The sequence below is a fragment of the Solanum dulcamara genome, chromosome 12 (assembly GCF_947179165.1).
Source record: "Solanum dulcamara chromosome 12, daSolDulc1.2, whole genome shotgun sequence".
Lineage (NCBI taxonomy): Eukaryota > Viridiplantae > Streptophyta > Magnoliopsida > Solanales > Solanaceae > Solanum > Solanum dulcamara.
This window is the reverse complement of record NC_077248.1, coordinates 1,668,412-1,690,213: the sequence shown is the minus strand read 5'-3', so window position 1 is coordinate 1,690,213 and position 21,802 is coordinate 1,668,412. Positions and strand designations below refer to the sequence as shown.

Genomic DNA, 21,802 nt, shown 5'->3' with positions numbered 1-21,802 from the left:
CTTTTACAATTGTATACACTTTTGATTCGATCATATCTTTTATAAATTTTTTTCTAATACTTTTGTAATCGATAGATGGAGGAAGAGCCCTCCAACTCAAAGTATTTTAAATTTTAAATTTTTTTAAATAACTTTAAGAATATTTCAGCCATTTTAATAAAAAAATGTGTAACACGTAATTAATTGTTTATAAAATTAATTTAAGCAATTAAATATATTTTTGAGAACTTGACACTTATCAACTATTTTCAATCAGGTAATACACAGATTCCGACCTAACTAACGTGAGAACAGAATGAAAAAGCAAAAAATGATTCTATGCGCAGACGTGAAAGTTCTATCAATAGAAAGATTTTAACTTTTTTTTTTATTTAGAGAGGAATGATTTTCTCGTCTGAGAAGTGAAGAGAAAATGGTACTCATACCAGATTAGTGATCAATAGCACTGCTATCAATGATATATTGTTCACTATTCGAGATTAGAAAGATGAAATTGTTTCTACCTCTTTACACAAAAAGAGACTGAGATGATGAAGTGAACGCGCCAACCGAATTGTCATGCAGAAAGCAAGAGCGAGCTTCTTCGCTCATCGAAATAGACAATTATCCACAGCTACATTTTATTAGTTTAATATTATTTTTTTTTACGGAAAAGAAAAGATATACATATAAAAACATATAAGTCAATGGAAACAATTGTTGGCATATGTCAAATTATTTTTAAATTTTATAATTTTGAATATGTTATAACAAGCATCAATCATGTCATTAAAAATAAAATAAAAAATAAAATTCATACTTCTAAAATAAACTAGAAAGAGAAATTGTATGAAAATAAATAAATTGAGCATCTAGAATGACATAATCATAAGCTTGCAATCCAATAACTTAATAAGAAAAGAAAAGAAAAAAATATGAAGTAAGGAGGAGGATAAAGTGATTGATTTATCAATACGAGAGTTGTAGTGAAGTAGTGTGAGCGATTCGCCCTTAATTAGAGTTGTCGGATTATAGTCATGAATATAATTTTTTTTTTGTTAGATGGACCCTATAATATGTCATTCGAATTTAATCAAAACTCTACGAATTCTAATCACCCGAGAAATAAAAAAAGTGATTGATTTTAAAACATCATTAGGTGGAAAATTTGGTCAGTTGACCCTTAAATAACCATTAACAAAAGTGACTAATTACCCAACCATTTGAAAAACAAAAAGAAGTGACAGATGGAGTTCTCTTCACTTCATTTTCTCCACACTTTACTTCCAAGAAAGGAACAAACCAACCAAATATCTCATCTACACTCTTCCTTTGCCTTTTGCTATTATTCTCTCTTTAATCAACCCTCCGTATTCCCTATCATAGTCAGATTTAAAATTTAAATTTTTATAAGTTTTGAATTTTATAATCACAAGCCCAAATATTACTATTTATGTATTTAATGTTTTAATATATTTAGTAATTTTTTAAATATATATACAGAGTTTAAATTAAAACTATCGAATTCCGCAGAATTCATACGATCTATCAATTTCACCAACCACCATTAACTATATAGAATGTTTTATGTTTGATTTAAATGAGTTAATGATCAAAACATATGTTAAGTATCATTTCTTTTCCACGAGTTTCACATTTCAATTATTATTAGTTATTTTTTTTTCTATTTGAACTATCACCGCTTACATATTAAAACACATCTAATTGATTAGATAATGATAGTTCATATAAAAAAATAAAATAACTTATAGTTGATGTAATCAGATTAGAAGTATATTTTAATATGATTCATTTAGAAAACAAAAACATAAATTTCATGAAAAAAATAATAATTCAAATATATCCTTACTATTAATTTAAGCTAACCAAAACTACCAACAGCCATTAAATACTCCAACCCCACCCCGAAACCCAAATTACCCAATATTAGAGGCACCCCTTTTTTTGTCCTCCATTTCTCTCTAGCAGAAAAAACAAGAACCTGCCTTCACTTCACACAAAGTTCCAAACTTTCTTGATCTTTTACCTCAAATCTTGAAATGGGTATCCAGTTTTTCATGTTCTCTTTCATTCTAACCTCACTTCTCTTCATTCTTATCTACATACCCACCCAATTTTCCCAGTCACCCATCACCATTTTCAAGCCAAAAAAAAGCTTCATAATCTCAAATACCACAACTAACCCTTACCCTGTAAAATTTGCTTACTTGATCTCTGCTTCTAAAGGAGATGTACCAAAGCTAAAAAGATTGCTTTTTTCACTTTACCATCCTGGTAATTTTTACTTGATTCACTTAGATTTAGATGCACCAGAAAATGAGCACCAAGAAATTTCAAGATTTGTGAGTGGAAATTCTGTTTTTGGAGAAATTAATAATGTTTGGGTTGTGGGAAAGCCAAATTTAGTGACATATAGAGGACCAACAATGCTAGCTACTACACTGCATGCACTGTCTATGCTTTTGAAGATTGCTAAATGGGATTGGTTTATTAATCTAAGTGCCTCTGATTATCCTCTAGTTACTCAAGATGGTATGGTGAGTACTTTTTTTTTTTTTGGAATTTGTGTTATTTTTTACTTAAAAATTGCATTTTTATCAAAACATTTGTAAAAAAAACAAACATTTTTTTCATGTGGGGTTTTTGAATTTTAGAGAAAAACAACTGTTTTATCATTTTTCATTTGTGTTTTGAGAGATAATTCAAGTGATTAATCCTTTCGCTTTTTTTAATAACTAAAATGGTAGAAGAATGTATTTTCAAAATGTGATGAAGAAAAATACTTTACTTTTGTTTATTATATACACAAAATCTTTGAATTCTTTCAAACATTATTTTTTTCAAAATGTTTTTTTAACTTTTTTTGTTTCATGATCTCAGATCTGATTCATGCCTTCTCTGACTTACCAAGGGATCTAAATTTTGTACAACACACAAGCCACATGGGTTGGAAACTGTAAGTATTTTTTCTTCTTCTAAATTTTAAATGAGATAAATGGTAAAAAATAACACAAATAACTATCGCTATCTCTCGAGTTTCACACTCTTAACTTTCAGCTGTTTCATTTTTCTGTATGAACTATAGTGATAGTATAGGAAAAGAGAACACCTTATCAGCTTTGAGAGTGTACTTTAATACATATATGGTGATAGTTTAGGTTGAAATAATTGATAGTTGGAATGTGAAACGACTCCCAAAAAAGTTGTGTGTTTTTGACTATTAATTTATTTTAACTTGTTTATTTGTGAAATTCCATAGTACTTAACAATACAAAAAATTCTTAATTTAAATAGGAATAAGAGAGGAAAGCCAATTATAATAGATCCTGGTCTTCATACTCTAAACAAATCAGAGATTTGGTGGGTTATCAAGCAAAGAAGTCTTCCAACTGCTTTCAAGCTTTATACAGGTTATTATTTTCCTTTATCTTCTTTTAATATTTTTATTCATTATTTGTGACTCCAAAAATTCTAAGAGATTATAATATGAAGTACAAAAAGTGAAAGACATTACATGTGAGATGTGACTTTTGAAGACAGCAAAAGGCCACAAAAAGAAGGACTTTTATTTGCTGGCTTGCAAAGGTTTAATTTAACTAACTCCTATATCACCTAGATGTGGACCAACTTTTTCTCCAACTTTGATTAATACTTTTGGCAGAAAAACATGTTACGGATACTTCAAAAATATTGTTTCACCCTCACGTGTCAAATCCTTAAAAAATGTGGGTCCCTCCAAAATATTGTCGCATCCACCTATGTCGGGTCCTCAAAAAAAGAATGGTGACACCCAAGATAATCATAAAATAAGTTATGTTGCTCGTGCCCCTCAATAATTGTTGTCTTACCCACCCATATTAGATCCTCCAAAAATGCTAAGCTTTTGAGGATCTGACACGCACCCCTTATTTTTTTTAAAGAATCTGAGGGACACAGAAAATAAGTACCATTAGGCAAAAGCTAAGCAACACAAAATGGTAAATTAGCTTTTAAGGTTGAGATAGACTCAATGTCTATATCTTGTCATGGTATTAGAGAAGGACTCATCCCAGTTATCATTTCCCGATGTTGAGGCCCCGTATCAAATTGCTCACTCTCCACATATCCAGCCTTGGGTGTGAGGGGGTGAAGAGTCCCACATTGGTTGTTTACGGGATGAGTGACAATATTATAAGATAACAAAAAATAGTTTGAGCTACATTATCAAGAAAATGCACATGTTAATGTCGTTATCACATGCTTTGCACTTGGTTTAAGGGATATTTAGTTCAAGTGAGAGTTTCTGTATTGATTTGATGGCACCTTATTGTGCTATCTTTTGAATTTGTGTGTATAAGACTCAAGATTTGATTTTTTTCTTTTTCTTTATGATGGATAATTCAAGATTTTAAAAATTCCATTTTCTTTTATAATTATAATCTTCTTTATCTCATTTCTCATCTATACTCCTCTTGTCCTTGTTCTTTTCATTCTCTTGGGAGGAGATATGACCGAAGTATAAATCAAAGGGTTTAGCTTATATATAGTAACAGTATAAAGAAGTTTTACACTCATTGAATTTTAACTTGTAGCAATAACTTACCTTATTTTCAAGATTATCGATAACACTTTTTATTGACGTTTACATAGTTATCTTGCTGGTGAGATATAATAGTGTAAAAGTTCTTTTACATTGTCATTGTACAAAAATTAAACTCTAAATCAGACCTGACATTTCCTCATCAATTTCTTGATGAATTGTGTGCAGACGTGTTATTCTTTATTTTTCGACGTTTTTGTGTTTATTTTCATCAGATAAATTTATTAACAACTATTTGTTGCGACGGTTCTCTTCTCCATTATTTTCAATATGACTTCTTTATGACTGTATTTGCTTTGCTTTACTTGATTTTTGATTTGTTTTATTTTAGCCGAGGGTCTATCGGAAACAACCTTTCTACCTTTTTCTCAAGGGTAGGGGTAGGGGTAAGATTGCGTATGCGCTACCCTCTGTAGACCCCACTTATGAGATTACACTCTTATGAGATTACACTGAGTATGTTGTTGTTGGAATTTGTTAGCAATTAATAACACAAAATCTATTTACAGGTTCAGCTTGGACAATATTGTCCAGATCCTTTGCTGAATACTGCATAATAGGCTGGGAAAATCTTCCAAGAACTCTACTTCTCTACTACACAAATTTTGTGTCCTCTCCAGAGGGTTATTTCCAAACAGTCATATGTAACTCTGAGGAATACAAGAACACCACAGTAAACCATGATCTTCATTACATTACATGGGACATTCCCCCGAAACAACACCCGAGATCCCTCGGCCCAAAGGATTACAGAAGAATGGTCTTAAGCAACAGGCCATTCGCCCGAAAGTTCAAGAACAACAACCCTGTCCTTAATAAAATTGATCGCGATCTTCTCAGAAAACGAAATGGACAATACTTCTCAGCCGGAGGATGGTGTTCCAATGACGATGATCGAAGTTGTTTGAATCTACAGGGAGAGAAATATGGCGTTTTAAAGCCTGGAACAGGTGCGAGAAGGTTGAGAACTTTATTGAAGAAATTGGTATCTGCACCACATTTTGCTAAGAGGCAGTGTAGATAAGTTGGAAATGAAACTTACTTTTTGTTGGAAATATATAAATTTAAATTGTGGAAGAGGATGTAATCATCTCAAGTCAATTCTTGATAATTGTCACAGTTCATTAGTTTGTATGAGAAAAAAAATATATAACTCAGGAATATTACATCAGATGTGTACATCCTACCCTCCCTAGACCCCACTTGTGGGATTAATGTTGTTGTGTGTAGGTCATGAAGTCCAGTTTCATCGGTCTTCTTTCTTCGCTATTCTCTTTGGGTTCTTTTCTATTTGTGGGGGTGTTTCAATTCTTTCCAAAGTGTGGACACCTATGTTGCTCGGACTCTTCAATAATGTCGACGAGTGTGTGTTGGATCCTCCAAAATAGTGTATGACAATGGTGCGGAATTCAAGCAACATAGGTCTACACACAGTATGGGTCATAATTCATGCTATATGATCCAAGATTATAGGTGCTGTATGATCATTGCTGCTATTATTTCTGTAATCTGTTGTTTTCTGTTCATTGCATAAGGGGCAAGAATTATGATGAAAGTGACTACATGGCAATAATTGTCCCTCAGCACAACATATTGCATGTTGATTCTTGGATTGTAATGTTTGGGTGGGGTGGGGGTTGGGGTTTTCCAGTTTTATGAATCATATATTTCAATTATACTTACCACCACTTGACACTAAGATTTTGAGCAACGGTATCAGTTTATTATCACAACTCAGCTTGTATATTGTCGCCATATTACATATGCACATACTGTGTTTTTTAGGCCGAACACATAAATAGGCCCTTAAACTTGGTTGGTTTTTTCTCTCAGACACCTCAACTATGCTGTCTTCCTATCGAACTCCTGAACTATACATAATTTGTACTTTTAAACATTCATTGTTGACATTGCATAAAATGTTTTATCACGTTTGAGAAGGATTTAAAGGGGCTGATGTGGAATCCACCTTGGGATGTAATGGTCTTCCTTTTCACGTGCTCTTCAAACGTGATAACACGTTTAATGGCTTTCACATCAGCCCTTTACATCCCAAAATGTATTTTACATCAGCCCCTTTAAATCCTTTTCACGCTCTTCAAACGTGATACAACGTTTTATGCAATGTCAGTAATGAATGTTTAAAATGTACAAATTATGTATCGTTCAGGGGTTCAATAGGAAGGCAACATAGTTGTGGTGCCTGAGAGGAAAAACCAACCAAATTCAAGGGCCTATCTATGTATTCAGCCTTTTTTTAAAAAGTATTATATACATATCTATCGAATAGATGTATTTGATGAAGACACTCAGGGTAAGATGGTGTCTAGCTACTAATTAGAAGTTCTTCAAAACAGATGTATTTGATGATGCAATATCGCAAAAATGAGTTAAGGTGCAACTTTAACACCATGGTTATAGATAAAAAAGGAATGATGTTTCTATGTCAGTTTTGCTATCAATTATACATAGAGAGAAGCACAGACAGGAAAAAACAAAAAGAATAGAGCATCTTGCTAGGTTAGTTTAGGCAACAACACTTTGTGGTTTGTGTTTGCTTGAGAATCAGATCCCCATTTGGATTCTCAAGCTCTTGATTATCTTGTGATCAAAGAAAATAAAGCACATGAATACCTCAGCAAGTTCCTAAATTATGTACTTCTGAGGAATGCAAGTAAAAAGAAAGAATACAAGAAGTTAAAGAAGAGTTCTTTGCTTTACATTTATGCAGACTACATTCCACAATCAATTCTTCTTTCAAGAAGTGATCCAGATATTTCAAGTATGTCTCGACAGTTTCATGGCAAAATGGAGGAAAAATCAGGTTTGTCTTGTGGAGGACAGAAATGAGACTACTTTGTGGTTGGTGAATGTAGTGCAAGAGCTAAAGGTTTAACCGAACTCAGTATTTTTCACAAAATGTCCACAAGTATTAGATTCTGAATCCATAATTCCAAAAGTAGCATGAGTTCACTGCTATCTTTAAAGGTCGAAACCATCAAGTTTAAATCCTGGATTTGCGTTTGTTGCCAAAGTTGACTTTAGAATGGGGGTAAAGAAGGCTAGAAAGGGAAGGCAAAGTAGAGATCAGAATCTGAAGAAGTTGTATATATATGTTTCTATACCATCCTTTGGATGTTTCAGTACATTCAAGTCATGCTAGAACTGCAATTACACTTTCACAAACTTGCAGTTTTACTTGTGTATATAAACATAAACATACAGGTTTGTCCTCATACAGAGACATAATGAAAGGAAAAAGTTTCTCATCACATCATTCCATTTCTCTTGTAATTTTAGAGACCACTAAACATTCTGCCTGCAGGAACTCTTACATCGCAATCATTGTTGCTCCAACTAAACCTGTGTTCTCATCGGCAGGCATTGTAGCAGTGTCCCTCTTGGTTAGTTGCTACAAGCTCCGGAAAAGGGAAGAAATGAGAATAAAAAGTACAATGGCAACACAATAGTTACTAACACATGTGATGTACTATTGAACAAGATCCCTGATAAGTCATTCTTTATCCTGTAGCAAATTGTTAATCATAGTTACCAAAGGAACAGTTCCCTTTGTCATTATCTCTATTCTAGAAGCATTTGAAGCATGAGAAAAAAGGGACAGCGCGAAAAACATAAGTTCAGGAAGAAACAGCCGAGATGACAAGAAGCCATGCCAATAACGTGGTTCTAGATCAAAAAAGGCATCGAAAAACCTTCTTGTAGCGGATAAATCAAGCTTCAGAAGAATATCCATACCAAAGCAAAAGAATTCTCTTTGACGTCTCCTTTCTATGGGCCACAAATCTTTCCAAACAGATGCCGATAACTCATTACCTAGATGGTCCTTATCAGAACCAAGGTACTGAATTATTGCATTAGCAACGACAGGAGCTGCAGCTAAGGTCCTTGCTACCATATAACCCGTTGAAGGATGAACCATACCAGCTGTACCACCAATTCCGACCACTCTCTGAGGTATTACCGGAAGGGGGCCTCCCATTGGAATTACACATTGCTCATCTTCTTCAATGCTCTTAACTTTTATACCCAAGTGACTCAGACGAGCCACCATTCTTTCTTGGATATCGTCCATACGTAATCCAGGACGAGCTACAAGGGATGTTTCTTCAAGAAATATCCTGTTCGATGAAAATGGCATGGCATAGAGAAAAGTTGGAACTTTTCTGTTCCTCTCCTTCAGCTCCATATTATTATTCAGATGGGAATCTCGCCAATCCATGAAAAGCATCTTACTTGTATCGAAGGGATGTTCCTCCACTTCCGCCAATATTCCATAAGCTACTTGATACCCCGGATTATATGGCTTATCATACTGAACAAGACATCTAGAGAATCCCGTTGCATCAAGAACCACTGTTGCCTGAATAGTCACACCATCACTGCAAATCAGCAAAGATTTAGCTTCCTCATGAATTACCTTTATAACTTTGGCTTGGTGGAATTTAACACCATTTAGTATGCATTTCTGCATCATTTTCGACTTCAACTGTTTCCTATTAACCCTTCCATAAGGTCTATCAAGATTCTTAGTTCTATCATCATCGACATAAACAACAGCACCTGACCAGGTTGCATCAAGGCAATCCAACAAATCCATGGCCTCAAATTCATCCACCCAAACACCATAGTTGTTAGGCCATATCAATTTAGGGGACGGGTCAATTGAGCAAACCGATAGTCCAGCCTCCGAAACCTGCTGTGCAACAGCAAGCCCAGCAGGTCCACCCCCAACCACAGCTAGATCTACAACAAGCCCTTTTGAAGGGTCATACATAGGAAGCTCAAAATCAAGATTTTCCTTCTTTATCTCAGGTACAAGCTCCAAAAGGGTATTACTACTAGCTTTAACACAAACCCCTCTTTCCCAATTCTCACAAAATTTCCTAAAACCAACCTTCTGAGGCTTTACAGAGCTAAAGGAGCTAGCTTTAACAGAAAATCCATGAAGGGGTTGCAGAAACTCAAGCTTATTAGGGGTTTTCAATAATGTATCCATAGTTTTCAACAGGGGTTCAAAGGTTCTTGAAAGTACAAATAGGATTTCAAGAAAGTTCGCTAATATTCAATTCTGAACATCAAACTAGAACCAATAGTTTATCTAATAATCTAGAAAATGAAAAGGATCTTAAGAAATTTCTCAAGATTAGCCATATAAAAATGAATTACAATTGAAAGAAGCTCTCGAGTAAGTGCTCACCATGAAGACAGTGAGGTTACATAAAGAAATCTCATCCTTTTGTTGTTATAAAAATTTACAGCAAAATTCTGGTGCTGGTAGAGGATATGCTTGTGGTGAACATGAGACTGGCCTTTGAATTGAAAAACAATAATGTTTTGTCTGTGCCTATGGTGATAATACATTAATACCCACCAAAGTTGCTATCTATTTCAATTATTTCTGATATCTCTCCTCTTTTTTTGGGTGGGGGGAGGGAGGGAGGGGGTGGTGGGGAGTGGCATGGGGCAAAGGTCATTTGGATATGTATTACCCATTTAGTTATATTTTTTGTCAAATTATATCCTCATTAGTAGTAAAATTTACATTTTCAATCATGAATAGAATAAAATAGAAATTAATGGACAAGGCTAAAATATTTATCGCAAACGAAAGATGTACAGCCCTTTCCAATCTCTCATTGGTTTAAAGAAAAGAAAGAAAGCCAAAAAGTTCCAATGCTTAAGATTTTGAAATTTAAAATTGAGAACAAATTTGTTCAATATTAAATAAATACAATGAATTTAACCATTAAAAGAAGGTGGAATCTATCGGTGACCCTTTAAAGTTGGCACCAATTTTTACTTCGACATTTTAATTAAGCTTTGTTCATTTTAGATACCTCAAGCAAAGCTCCGATGTGTTATTTTGATATTTTGTGCTGACTTGACACATTGCGTGTGCTACATCCATTTTGAGCATGTGAAGAACGTTTTATTTATTAAAAAAATATTTTTTTTTTATTTTTTTCTGTTCTTCTTCTTCTCCATTTTCTAGCTACCATTTTTCATCCATTGTGAAATAGATTTGATGATATCAAATATAAAGTGAATTCGAATGCCACGAGATTTCCTCAAGCTTAAACACCTTTTCTTGTTTTATTGTCTTCTTCTACCTCGAAATAATTTGAAAAACATCGATAATTTTTTTTAAAATTCTCCAAATCATTTTATAGACATCTTCATATAATCAATTTTTTTTAGTAGATTTAGTAACTTATAGATCCACAAATCGTTCTTCATGAATTCTGATTCCTTCGCACATACGATAATTGATTTTGTTTTCTTCCACTGCTTATTAATACTAATTTTTAGAAGTAAAGAAGAAAAAAATTATAAAATAAAATTTTCAAAATAGTTAAATTCTTTTTAAAGTGTTTTTGGAGATGATATGAGTAGGGTTGGAATGAGGGAAGATGAAGATTTGGTGAGGTGGGAAAGGGGTCGGGGTGGGTGACGTTGGAGAAGGAGAGACTATTGGGAGGGTAGGGGGTTAATGGAAATTGTTAATTTTTTTTAATTATTATTTGGATAAAAAATATCACGTGTCATCAAGTTATTGATCATTTTTTTCTATTCAAAAGTCATTATAGGAGAATTATTTTTGATATATATATATATGTCACGTATCTTCATTTAATTCACCATTTTGACATGTTATCAACGAATGTAATACATACACTTAGATATTTGGGTGATTGTAAAAAAAATGTTAAAATGACACATCGAAACCTTATTTGAAGAGTCTAAAATGAACAAAACCTAGTAAAGATATCTAAATAAAAAATTAATGCCAACTTTAGAGGATCACCTGTAGATTCTGCGTTAAAAGAAAGATTTTAAGAGAGTCAATGTCATCTTAATCACAGGGTAGTTGAATTGATTGAGGTGGAAAGTCATCTTAATCATAAGAATGATGAGATTAATTGGGCGAAGAATCTCTCAAATGATATGTCTGAAATACAAAAATCCTATATATTTTTTCGATAGAGCTCGTTTTCCTGGGCTTTACCTAGTCAACATCATCCATTAAGGACTATGGTCCCATTTTTTCCATAGTAAAACTTGTAAGCCATAAAAATCATGAAGAAATAATACTTCCACATTTCATCTTTTCCTTCTTCTTCATTTCTCAGTCCACAGTTCCCCACTAAAATCTCCTCAAACCCCCCATCAAAACGACGCCGTTCAAATGCTCCGTTCCCTCACTTCCAAACGATCTCTTCAATCTCTTCTCCACCGCCATCGCGGCCGTCATAATCCCCAATTCCCAATCTTCAATCCCCGTCCGTTTTCATCATCGCCGGGACCGCCGTCTTCCGACGCCGAGCTCCGTAAATACATCGGCTACACACTTCTCCTCTTAGGTTCTGGTGCCGCCACATATTATTCCTTCCCATTCTCGGAAAACGCGAGGGACAAAAAAGCTCAGCTATTTCGCTACGCTCCGTTACCCGATGATCTACACACGGTGTCTAATTGGAGTGGTACCCACGAGGTTCGGACTCGGACTTTTTTGCAACCCGAGTCAATTGAAGAGCTTGAAGGGATAGTGAAGGAAGCGAATGTAAAGAAGCATAAGATCCGGCCAGTCGGGTCGGGTTTATCGCCGAATGGGATTGGGTTAACTCGAGCTGGGATGGTGAGTTTGGCGTTAATGGATAAGATTTTGAGTGTGGATAAGGAGAAAAAAAGGGTTACTGTTCAAGCTGGGATTCGGGTTCAGCAGCTTGTGGATGAGATTAAGGAGTATGGGATTACGCTTCAGAACTTTGCTTCTATAAGAGAACAGCAGATTGGTGGCATTGTTCAGGTGATTTATTGATTTGTTCCTGGATGTTTTATACAAATTTCTTGTGGATTACTCCCTCTGTTTCAATTTGTTTGTCTTAAAGATTGCATCTTTCCTTTTTTTGAGGTCTCTTCAAATTTCAATTTTCCTCGTGACATGTTTAATACCACAAGATTGAAGTATATGTGGGTACATTCTACATATCTTTAAGATTAAAAGTTTTACTTTCTTAAACCAGTTGCCAAGTCAAAACTGGATAAAGAAATTCAAATAGAGGGATTAGTCAATTTAGATAATTAGAGGGTTAACTAAAATACATAATGTTTCCGTTCCAAAATTTCTCCTTTACATGTGATTTAATTAACAGACCCTTGTGGTCGGGCCCTTCCCCGGACCCTGCGCATAGCGGGAGCTTAAGTGCACCGGGCTGCCCTTTTATGGTTCATGTTGACAAGCTTACATTAGGTCCAATGATTCCTAGAAGTCATTATAATCTTGCTAGAAATTTGTATGGCAGTAAAAAATGTATAAGCCGTTTTTTTAAAATGAAATGGAGTAGAAAATGTTTAAGCTTGTATTTTTAGGGAACATGAATTATTGCATATTGGAAAGAAACGGGTTCAAATGGAGCAAAATGGACAATAATTCGTATAGCCTGATTAAGGCGTGGTTGACTGGTCATTTTAGCCTCTTTTATACTTCTAAATTAAGTTTTTAGTTCCAAGAGAAGACAACGTAGTGGGCGCGTCTTTGGTTTTCAATTCGCTCTTTATTTTAATTATTTCAAGTTGCTACATTTGTCTTAATTCTCATCTCCAATCAAAACTAGGAAAATTGACTGAGGGAGTGACAATTTTTGAGGCTGTAGTGGGGTATATGTTTTATAATGCTTTGCATAATTTGTGCTAGTGCTGAAGTTTTAATTATGGCCTATACATGTATAGTTATGCTTTCTCTAGGTTTACAATTCAAGTAGAGTTCCAAAGACTGTTTGAGTCCTGGTATGCTACATTTGCATAGTGACAACACTTTGGCTTGGAGAAATAATGGATGCTTTTGAGGGAGAAGTTGTCCCTGTGTATAGATTATAACTTAGCTGTATACTAACTGTTTTGTGGTGGCCAAAAAGTTGTCTCTAGATTTGGTGACATGATGAGTTTATGCATGTATTCTGTACACTTAATACAGTACTATCTTGGTGTACATCTGCCTATGTAAATAAAAAAGCTAACTTTTGCATGATCAATCAAAGAAAAAATGTTCAGGCTGGTTCCGTTTCATTCCATGTTGTGTCAAGGACAGCATCTGCTTTTTGCTACTTGTTTGAAGTTTCTACATTATTCCAACTTGCAGTTACTTGATTTATTGATTTGTCAGATGTTTTTTTTTTTTTTTGAGGATTGATTGGGGAAATTCTAAAGCTTTTGTTCCTTTGAATTCAAATTGTTAGGTTGGTGCCCATGGCACTGGTGCCAGGTTGCCTCCAATTGATGAGCAAGTCATAAGCATGAAATTGGTTACCCCCGCCAAGGGCACCATAGAAATTTCAAAAGAGAAAGATCCAGAGCTCTTTTATATAGCTCGATGTGGACTTGGGGGACTTGGTGTGGTTGCAGAAGTCACTCTTCAGTGTGTTGAGAGGCAGGAGCTTGTAGAACATACTTTCCTGTCTAACATGAAAGATATCAAGAAAAATCACAAGTAAATATTTGCTTTTTCTTCAGTGATTTGTTTTCCCTATTGAGAAGCTCTCATAGTTGTTACATTGGACCTTCTTGGAGGGTCTTGTTTATAAAGAGCTTGTTACCTGTTAATATTGATGTATCCAAGCTAGCGATTTGCAGCCATCCCAAAACTTAGCACTAGGGATCTCATGGAAAATATTTTTTTTTTTTTTGGTATTATTGTGAGAGACATATGCTTGTGTATTTGTGATTTGTGAAACAAGGATTGCTCGTAAAAAAGGAAAAGAAACTACTTCCTTTGTCCCATTTTATGTGTCACATTTTTCTTTTTAGTCTGTCCCAAAAAGAATGACATCTTTCTATATTTTGAAATATTTGACTTTAAAACTTCCCATTTTCTATGTCAATTCGAGCTTGCTCGATCTTAGCTCCACAAATCTCACTGCAGTGACCATTCTAAACTCCTTTTCATTCAACTCCTTTCAATAGATTCTTCTCAAACTCCCTGTCAAATGTGAATTTCAACATCCATTTTTCTGTTCTTTTTTTCAATTGATATAGATAATAGCTTGACCCATCAACTTTTCAAGTAGATAAAGAAGTTAGGTTAATAACATCAGCCATCGGCTATTGGCTTTTGTGAAAGCGCCTCCTCAATATGTTTGATCCCTTATGAGACGATTTATAGCGATAAATATGTCTATGACTTGCTTTAGAACACAAGTTTCTAAAGTCTTCATTTCTTTCTTAAACTTCGTGTCCATTCAACACCGTCACATAAAATGCGACAGATGGAGTAGTTTTTAGAATCAAGGATAGTTGAATTTGCACATCTTTTGATTTTCTTGCTGCTCAGTCCACATACAAGTAGAACTATAAGCTTTAATTTTTGCTTTGATGACGAAGTAAGTAAATTATATTGATATGCACTTAGAAGATGCACAATAATATACATCTCTGTTGCACCCATGGATGTGACCTAGTGGTCAAAGAAGTGGGTGGAAAACCATGAGATTTCAGGTTCAAATCCCAACGAAGCAAAATACCAGGTGGTTTCTTCTCATCATTCTTGAACTTGGTAGAGAGTTACCTAGAACCGTGTTGGTGGGAGGTAGCAGATACCTTCAAAATTAGTTGAGGTGCAGGCAGGCTGGCCACGACACGACAATTATTCGAAATAATAATAATGCTACTCTCTCAGTTGTGGGATTACACCGGGTATGTTGTTGCTGCTCAATCTCATTAGTATCTTCTGTATTTGTGGGCTAGAACGTCTGAGAGAGGACGGAAGATAAACAAAGATGAATAAAAGGGGCAGCCCGGTGCACTAAAGCTCCCGCTATGCGCGGGGTCCGGGGAAGGGCCTGACCACAAGGGTCTATTGTACGCAGCCTTGCCTTGCATTTCTGCCAGAGGCTGTTTCCAAGGCTTGAACCCGTGACCTCCTGGTCACATGGCAACAACTTTACCAAAGATGAATAATGAGAAAGAAATAAAATGTTGGAGAAGAGTCGTGAAACTTGAAAGAGAGATAAATATAAGTGGTAGGGTAGTTGCTGAAAGGAATAATGAGACTATAGAGTGAGAGTTTTAGTCTCTTATAGGTGAGCAATTTATTTATCTCATATTGTGCACTGACTGGTGCATCTTGTAGTAGACAAAATCCAGTACAAAACAACTTCTGGAAATTTCTTGTAAAAGTAAAACAACTTTCTAGTTATTGTCGATAACCGATGTACCCATTCAAACTGCAGTATTGAGAAAATCTAGGTATCTCAGTTAAATCTCATCTAGTGTTTCCTGGTCTTGAATGGAAGCTGACCAGTGGTTGCTCCAATGGAGTTTATCCTGCCTTCTCGGTTTTATCAAGTGTACTTTTTAGCCTACCCTGGAAATTGGAATGTAGTTGAAGTTTTTTTTCACCTTCTCAATGTTAATGCTGATGGTTTGTTGCACCTATATAAATATGTTATTATAGCAGTTTGTTGCTAATGATGATGCATGCTTCACATGCATAGTATGGTAAAGCACATATATTTACTTAGTTCCTTCGCTTGTGAAATAATGCCTCTAACATGTCATTACTTCAGGAAATTCCTATCTCAGAACAAGCATGTCAAATACTTGTACATTCCATATACTGATGCAGTTGTGGTTGTGACATGCAATCCTATATCTAAGTGGCAAGGTCCACCAAAGAATAAACCTAAATATACTACAGAAGAAGCCTTGCAGCATGTACGAGATCTCTATCAGGAGTCGTTGACTAAGTACAGGTATGGTGGCACTGAACTGGCCTGTAAAACCATATTTCAGAACATCTTTTTCCTGGCATTTCTGCACGATGTTCTGCTGTTGGAAGAACTTTCCCATGTAGTTTCAGCTATTCTCGTATAATGAGAAGGAGCCCCTTTATGCGTTGGACCTTTTCCTGAAAGGGGATAGGCAAAATAATATACTTTGATGGACTAATATAAGGTAGTTGTAAAGATTAAGACACTTGCAGTAATGATATGTTCTGAAAATATTCATAAATTTGCAAGAATTTGAATTTATTTAGCTATTCCTTCTTAGCCTCACTTGTAAGGTTGTGCTTAATGGACTGAAATTTCAATCCCTGCCTTAAAATTATGTTCTTATATTATACTTATTCATCATTAATAGACGAATACAAGTAATGCAGGAAAACGACACTAAATTAGTTAAAAATATTGTTTGATAAGCAAAATATTACAAATAATTCAGTATGACTTGTATAATTGACAAATAAATAAACATTTTAAACTAAACGCCTAGTCTGATTTTTCCACATAAAAAGAGATGTTGGCTATAAACTACAGGAGAAATGCTGAAGATTCTATGTTTCTATTTTTTAAATAATGTTTAATTACTTGTTAAATAAATTTCTTACCACTTGTTACAGAGGTCAAGTTGCTGATTCCGGTTCTCCAGATGAACCTGAAATAGATGAACTATCATTCACTGAACTGAGAGATAAATTACTTGCGATGGATCCTCTCAACAAGGAGCATGTAATTAAAGTCAATAAAGCTGAGGCAGAATACTGGAGGAAATCCGAAGGATATCGAGTTGGCTGGAGTGATGAAATTTTAGGGTTCGACTGTGGTGGCCACCAGTGGGTATCAGAGACATGTTTCCCTGCAGGAACACTGTCAAAGCCTAGCATGAAAGACCTGGATTACATAGAGGAGTTGATGCAGCTCATTGAGAAAGAAAGTGTACCTGCCCCTGCACCTATAGAGCAGAGATGGACTGCTTGCAGCAAAAGTCGAATGAGTCCAGCTTATAGCTCAGCGGATGATGATATATTCTCATGGGTAATCTTTTGTTAGCTTGTGAATCTATGCGTTCCTTATATGAAAAGAAGTCCTTTACTCCGGAGCCTAATTATAAATGAAATATAAAACCATGATGGATTTTTTCTCTCACTACTAGAAACAAAGGTTTTTCCCATTGCGAATCAATGGAAATTTGTTTTGTAAATCACGATTTCCCCCACCGAACTAGTTCATTGGGAAAACTCATGGTGGGAAGCAGATTGTCATTGAAATATTAGGAAGCTTCCTAATTTTTCCGTGTGAAAACACTACTATTTTTTCTTTTCTCATTGATTCAATCAAAATATCCGGGGGAATAGCCACTGAATGTTGAAATTTTTCAACGGGAAATTTCAATGGGAAAATAGTGATTTTTAGTAGCGTCTTATCTGCTTTTAGCTTTTGCTTAGCAGTTGGATATATTCTCACTAGCGTCTTCTTTTACTTTGCTTTTGATTGGGCTGTCATGTACACTGTCATTGTGGTTGGGGGCTTTTTTGGGGGGTTCACAACTGGATCTCAGCACATAATGCATGCAAATATTTGTTTTTATGATGTGAGTTGTGAACTAATTTAAGTCCATGGTCCAACTGCATCTTCTTCAGGAAAAAAATGATTTTGAGTCCATGGGTGGTGATAATTAGATGAGCTAATCAATGCTGACAATATCAGGTGGAAAATAGATCTTAAACAAGGGTGGATGGGTTTTATAAAGTTTATGTAAACACAATTTAATTTGTCTTCTTTATATTTGGTTTTGGTTAAATACTAGATTACCTTTTATTCAGAAAGTGAAGTCCTCTTTCTGTTTACACCCAAATCTGTGATTATTTGTTAGACCTGATAATTTTGATGCATAGCTTTATTACTTATTTACTTATGTCCCTTCCAATATGTTGCTAGGTTGGAATTATTATGTATCTTCCAACCATGGATGCTCGGCAGAGAAGACAAATCACTGAGGAGTTCTTCCACTATAGACATATGACACAAGCACAGTTGTGGGATCATTTTTCTGCTTTTGAACATTGGGCAAAGATTGAGGTATGCGTTATTTCTCACGATCTGTTTATGCCAGTTATATAGGGGCATACAGATATGGTTCCAAAACGTTCCTCTTTTTCCATTTGTTATTTTATTTTACTTTATTATGGGGGCAAGTTGCCCCAAGGGAAGAGAGTTCAATGTGCAATGTCTCCATGCTGCTACAAAATCCATTGAAATGTGTGGTGAAAGGAAAATATCTAAAAGATAAATTATCAGAATATTGGTTCTTTATTATTATTGAGGAAACTCTCTGCAAGATAAAAGAGATTAGATTTCTCCTACTACTTCCACTACTTTGCAGCTATAGCTCCTTCAATTGTTATTTTGCAATTCTGAAGAACTAAGAAGTTGATGGGAAGATCGAACTATCCTCTTGCACCTGTTCAATGCACTAGGTCTTTACTCTTTAGTTTCTTTAACTTTTCTATAATCTAGAGCTGATTCAATTCATCAAACAGCCTGTTAGTAGAAGCGTCCTCGAGAAGCATGCTTCTAAAATATCTTGTCGTAGTGCCTATTATCTAGCATAAGCTCATCCAAGGGGATCGTTCCTTCATTATCATTCTAAATTGCCCAAGTGTAACCTGAAGAAATCAGTTGAAGTTCTAGAAACATTCTGGCTTTTGGATCCTTTTTGAAATTTACTTTCTGTATTTTGACACTATCTAGCAACTGATGTTGCCAAACATAGTTAGTTCTTGTTGTGGGACACCCAATTGGTGTTTACACCTGTTCTCTTAAATCTTTTTCTCGAAGCACATCAGTAAACTTTCTTATAGTTACTTATTTCCGAGCGCAATGCATCTTCTGACATTAGGTCTACATGTCATGAAAATATCGGTCATATAACTTTGCTCATAGACACTCCCTTTTAAATTTAAAAAAGAAAACCTAGATAGCGAAATCTCTAAGTTGACAATTTGGTACTCAAAATCGAGGGTATTGCATTACCATTTAATTTTATGGTACTTCCAGGTTCCAAAGGACAAGGAAGAGCTTGCAGCTCTGCAGGCAAGGCTAAAGAAGAAATTCCCTGTGGATGCATACAATCAAGCGCGAAAGGAGCTGGACCCTAACCGCATCCTATCTAATAACATGCTTGAGAAGCTCTTCCCTTCCGCTGAGGCCGTGTAACTGGTTGTCCAGTATTCTTGGTTGGTTGACGTCTCCTTCTTATCAGTTCATTTTAACGATAGTGATCTTCATCTTCACTTCTGTTCCAAAGCAGATATTTTGCAAAGAAATTTTTGTCCTGTAAATTGTTGTTCAGAATGTCAAGTTGAAGGAATTGTTATAATAATGCTTATCATGCACTGTATATGCTTTGAGGCCAGTGTTAAAGTACTGATCAAAGAATTGTTACTCAATAAAACACTTGTTATACATTTATCGGTTTTATTATTTTGTTGTTGATACTACACTTTTCAACATTATTTTCAGCGTGACTTCTTTACTAGTATAGTATATATTTTTTTCATACTTGATTTTGATATATTTTACTTGAGCCGACAACCTCACCTTGGCCTTGGTAAGGCTGCGTATATACCACCCTCTCAACACCCCACTTGTGTGACTTTTCTACCCGAAAGGTAGAGGTAAAGTCTGTGTATATGGACATGTTGTATTAAATGGTGAATTGTTCTTTTTTAAAAATTGATCACATAATTCTGTTTCTCAAAGTAATTTCTATAATTTGGACTTCTTTCTTTTAAACCTACTCATTATATTAAGGGAAAAGGAATAAATTCCCCCCTAAAGTTATATCGAGAAGTCATGTTGCACACTTAAACTATCATGACGATCTATTACACGCCTAAATTATCTAAAAGTTAAATCATTATCCCCTACAACTGACGTGGCGAAAAAAGGAGTAGCGCGTCAGAAATTTTGTAAAGTAAAAAAAAAATTAAAAAAACAAAATCGCTCCATCCTCCAAATTTTTTCTTCTTCACACCTATCTACCCTCTTCTTCTTTACACCCACCTTCATTTATTCTCATTTTGAATTTTGATTTTTTTTCTTTCAAAATCCATTAAAGTAAAAAAATTTAAAAAACACAATCACCCACCCCCACATCCTTTCTTCTTCAAACCTACCTACCCTCTTCTTCTTTACATCCACCTCTATTCACTCCCATTTTGAATCTTGATTTTTTTTTCTTTCAAAATCCATTAAAGTAAAAAAAAAATAAAAACAAAATCACCCACCCCCACATTCTTTCTTCTTCAAACCTACCTACCCTCCTCTTCTTTACATCTACCTCTATTCACTCCCCATTTTGAATCTTGATTTTTTTTCTTTCAAAACCCATTAAGAAAAGAATTCTTCTCTCCATTTTGGTGGAGAAGACGATTGGGGTTTGGGGGGGGTGGGGTCGGATGGGTGGTTAATAATTAATTAGGAGTTAATTAGTATAAAATATAGTTAATAAAAGAAAAGTTAATTAATAAAGAAAAGAAAAAAATATAAAAAATCGGATGGATAGTTAATAATTAATTAAGAGTTAATTATTATAAAATATAGTTAATAAAAGAAAAGTTAATTAATAAAGAAAAGAAAAGAAATTAAATATAAAAAATCATATGGGTGGTTAATAATCAATTGGGAGCTAATTAGTATAAAATATAGTTAATAAAAGAAAATAAAATAAAAGAAAAAAATATAAAAAATCAAATGGATAGTTAATAATTAATTAGGAGTTAATTAGTATAAAATATAGTTAAGAAAAGAAAAGTTAATCAATAAAGAAAAGAGAAGAAAAAAATATAAAAAATTATAATTTCTGAGACGACGATGACGTGGTGATGATGTGGCACTAACGTGGCAGCAAGTGTAATACATCAAATACTATGCGAGTGGTGTTATGCGTTCAATGGGTAATAAATTCACTTTTAGATAGTTTAGGTGTGTAATAAATCGCCATGATAGTTTAAGTATGTAACTGACTTTTCAATATAACTTCCGGAGAATTTATGCCTTTTCCCATATATTAACAATTCACTTAAAAGTTGTTTTGCTTTCTCAAGAAATTGAAACTTGTGTGTAAAAAAGCTGGTAATATGAATGACAATTTTTATTAACAATGAAAAAGAAAATGGTTGCATCATTAGTTTTATGGAAAAAATTACTAAAAAACACTAACACACATTGACAGAACTACCAGCTCTTAGGATTGGATAAATCATGAAAAGTTTAACATGACTGACAAAATCAAGAAGCTGATACTAAAAGTTATTATAATCATTTCATCACAATGTAAATAATTTCTAGTTTATAAATATGATCACCAAATAAATTACACCATATTAAATTTCCTTAATTAATATGCATGGATTAAAGGAATATA

At 34.5% G+C, this 21,802-nt stretch overlaps 3 protein-coding genes across 3 annotated transcripts; 2 read left to right on the top strand and 1 right to left on the bottom strand.

Moving 5' to 3' along the window:
* Positions 1 to 1,931: 1,931 nt before the first annotated feature.
* On the top strand, positions 1,932 to 5,794 carry LOC129877759 (beta-glucuronosyltransferase GlcAT14A). The gene is made up of 4 exons (XM_055953286.1): positions 1,932 to 2,532; positions 2,881 to 2,956; positions 3,295 to 3,410; positions 5,089 to 5,794. Exons 1-4 carry the CDS (start codon positions 2,040 to 2,042, stop codon positions 5,601 to 5,603), a joined length of 1,200 nt encoding a protein of 399 aa, XP_055809261.1. The 5' UTR covers positions 1,932 to 2,039; the 3' UTR covers positions 5,604 to 5,794.
* A 1,866-nt stretch (positions 5,795 to 7,660) lies between these two features.
* LOC129877083 (lycopene beta cyclase, chloroplastic) lies at positions 7,661 to 9,967 on the bottom strand. The gene has a single exon (XM_055952563.1). It carries the CDS (start codon positions 9,594 to 9,596, stop codon positions 8,094 to 8,096), a length of 1,503 nt encoding a protein of 500 aa, XP_055808538.1. The 5' UTR covers positions 9,597 to 9,967; the 3' UTR covers positions 7,661 to 8,093.
* Positions 9,968 to 11,430: 1,463 nt separating this feature from the next.
* On the top strand, positions 11,431 to 19,857 carry LOC129876073 (L-galactono-1,4-lactone dehydrogenase, mitochondrial). Its single transcript, XM_055951378.1, has 6 exons — positions 11,431 to 12,407; positions 13,837 to 14,087; positions 16,162 to 16,347; positions 16,995 to 17,409; positions 18,313 to 18,453; positions 19,432 to 19,857. The coding sequence occupies exons 1-6, from the start codon at positions 11,787 to 11,789 to the stop codon at positions 19,588 to 19,590; spliced, it is 1,773 nt and encodes a 590-aa protein (XP_055807353.1). The 5' UTR covers positions 11,431 to 11,786; the 3' UTR covers positions 19,591 to 19,857.
* The last annotated feature ends 1,945 nt before the right edge of the window (positions 19,858 to 21,802 follow it).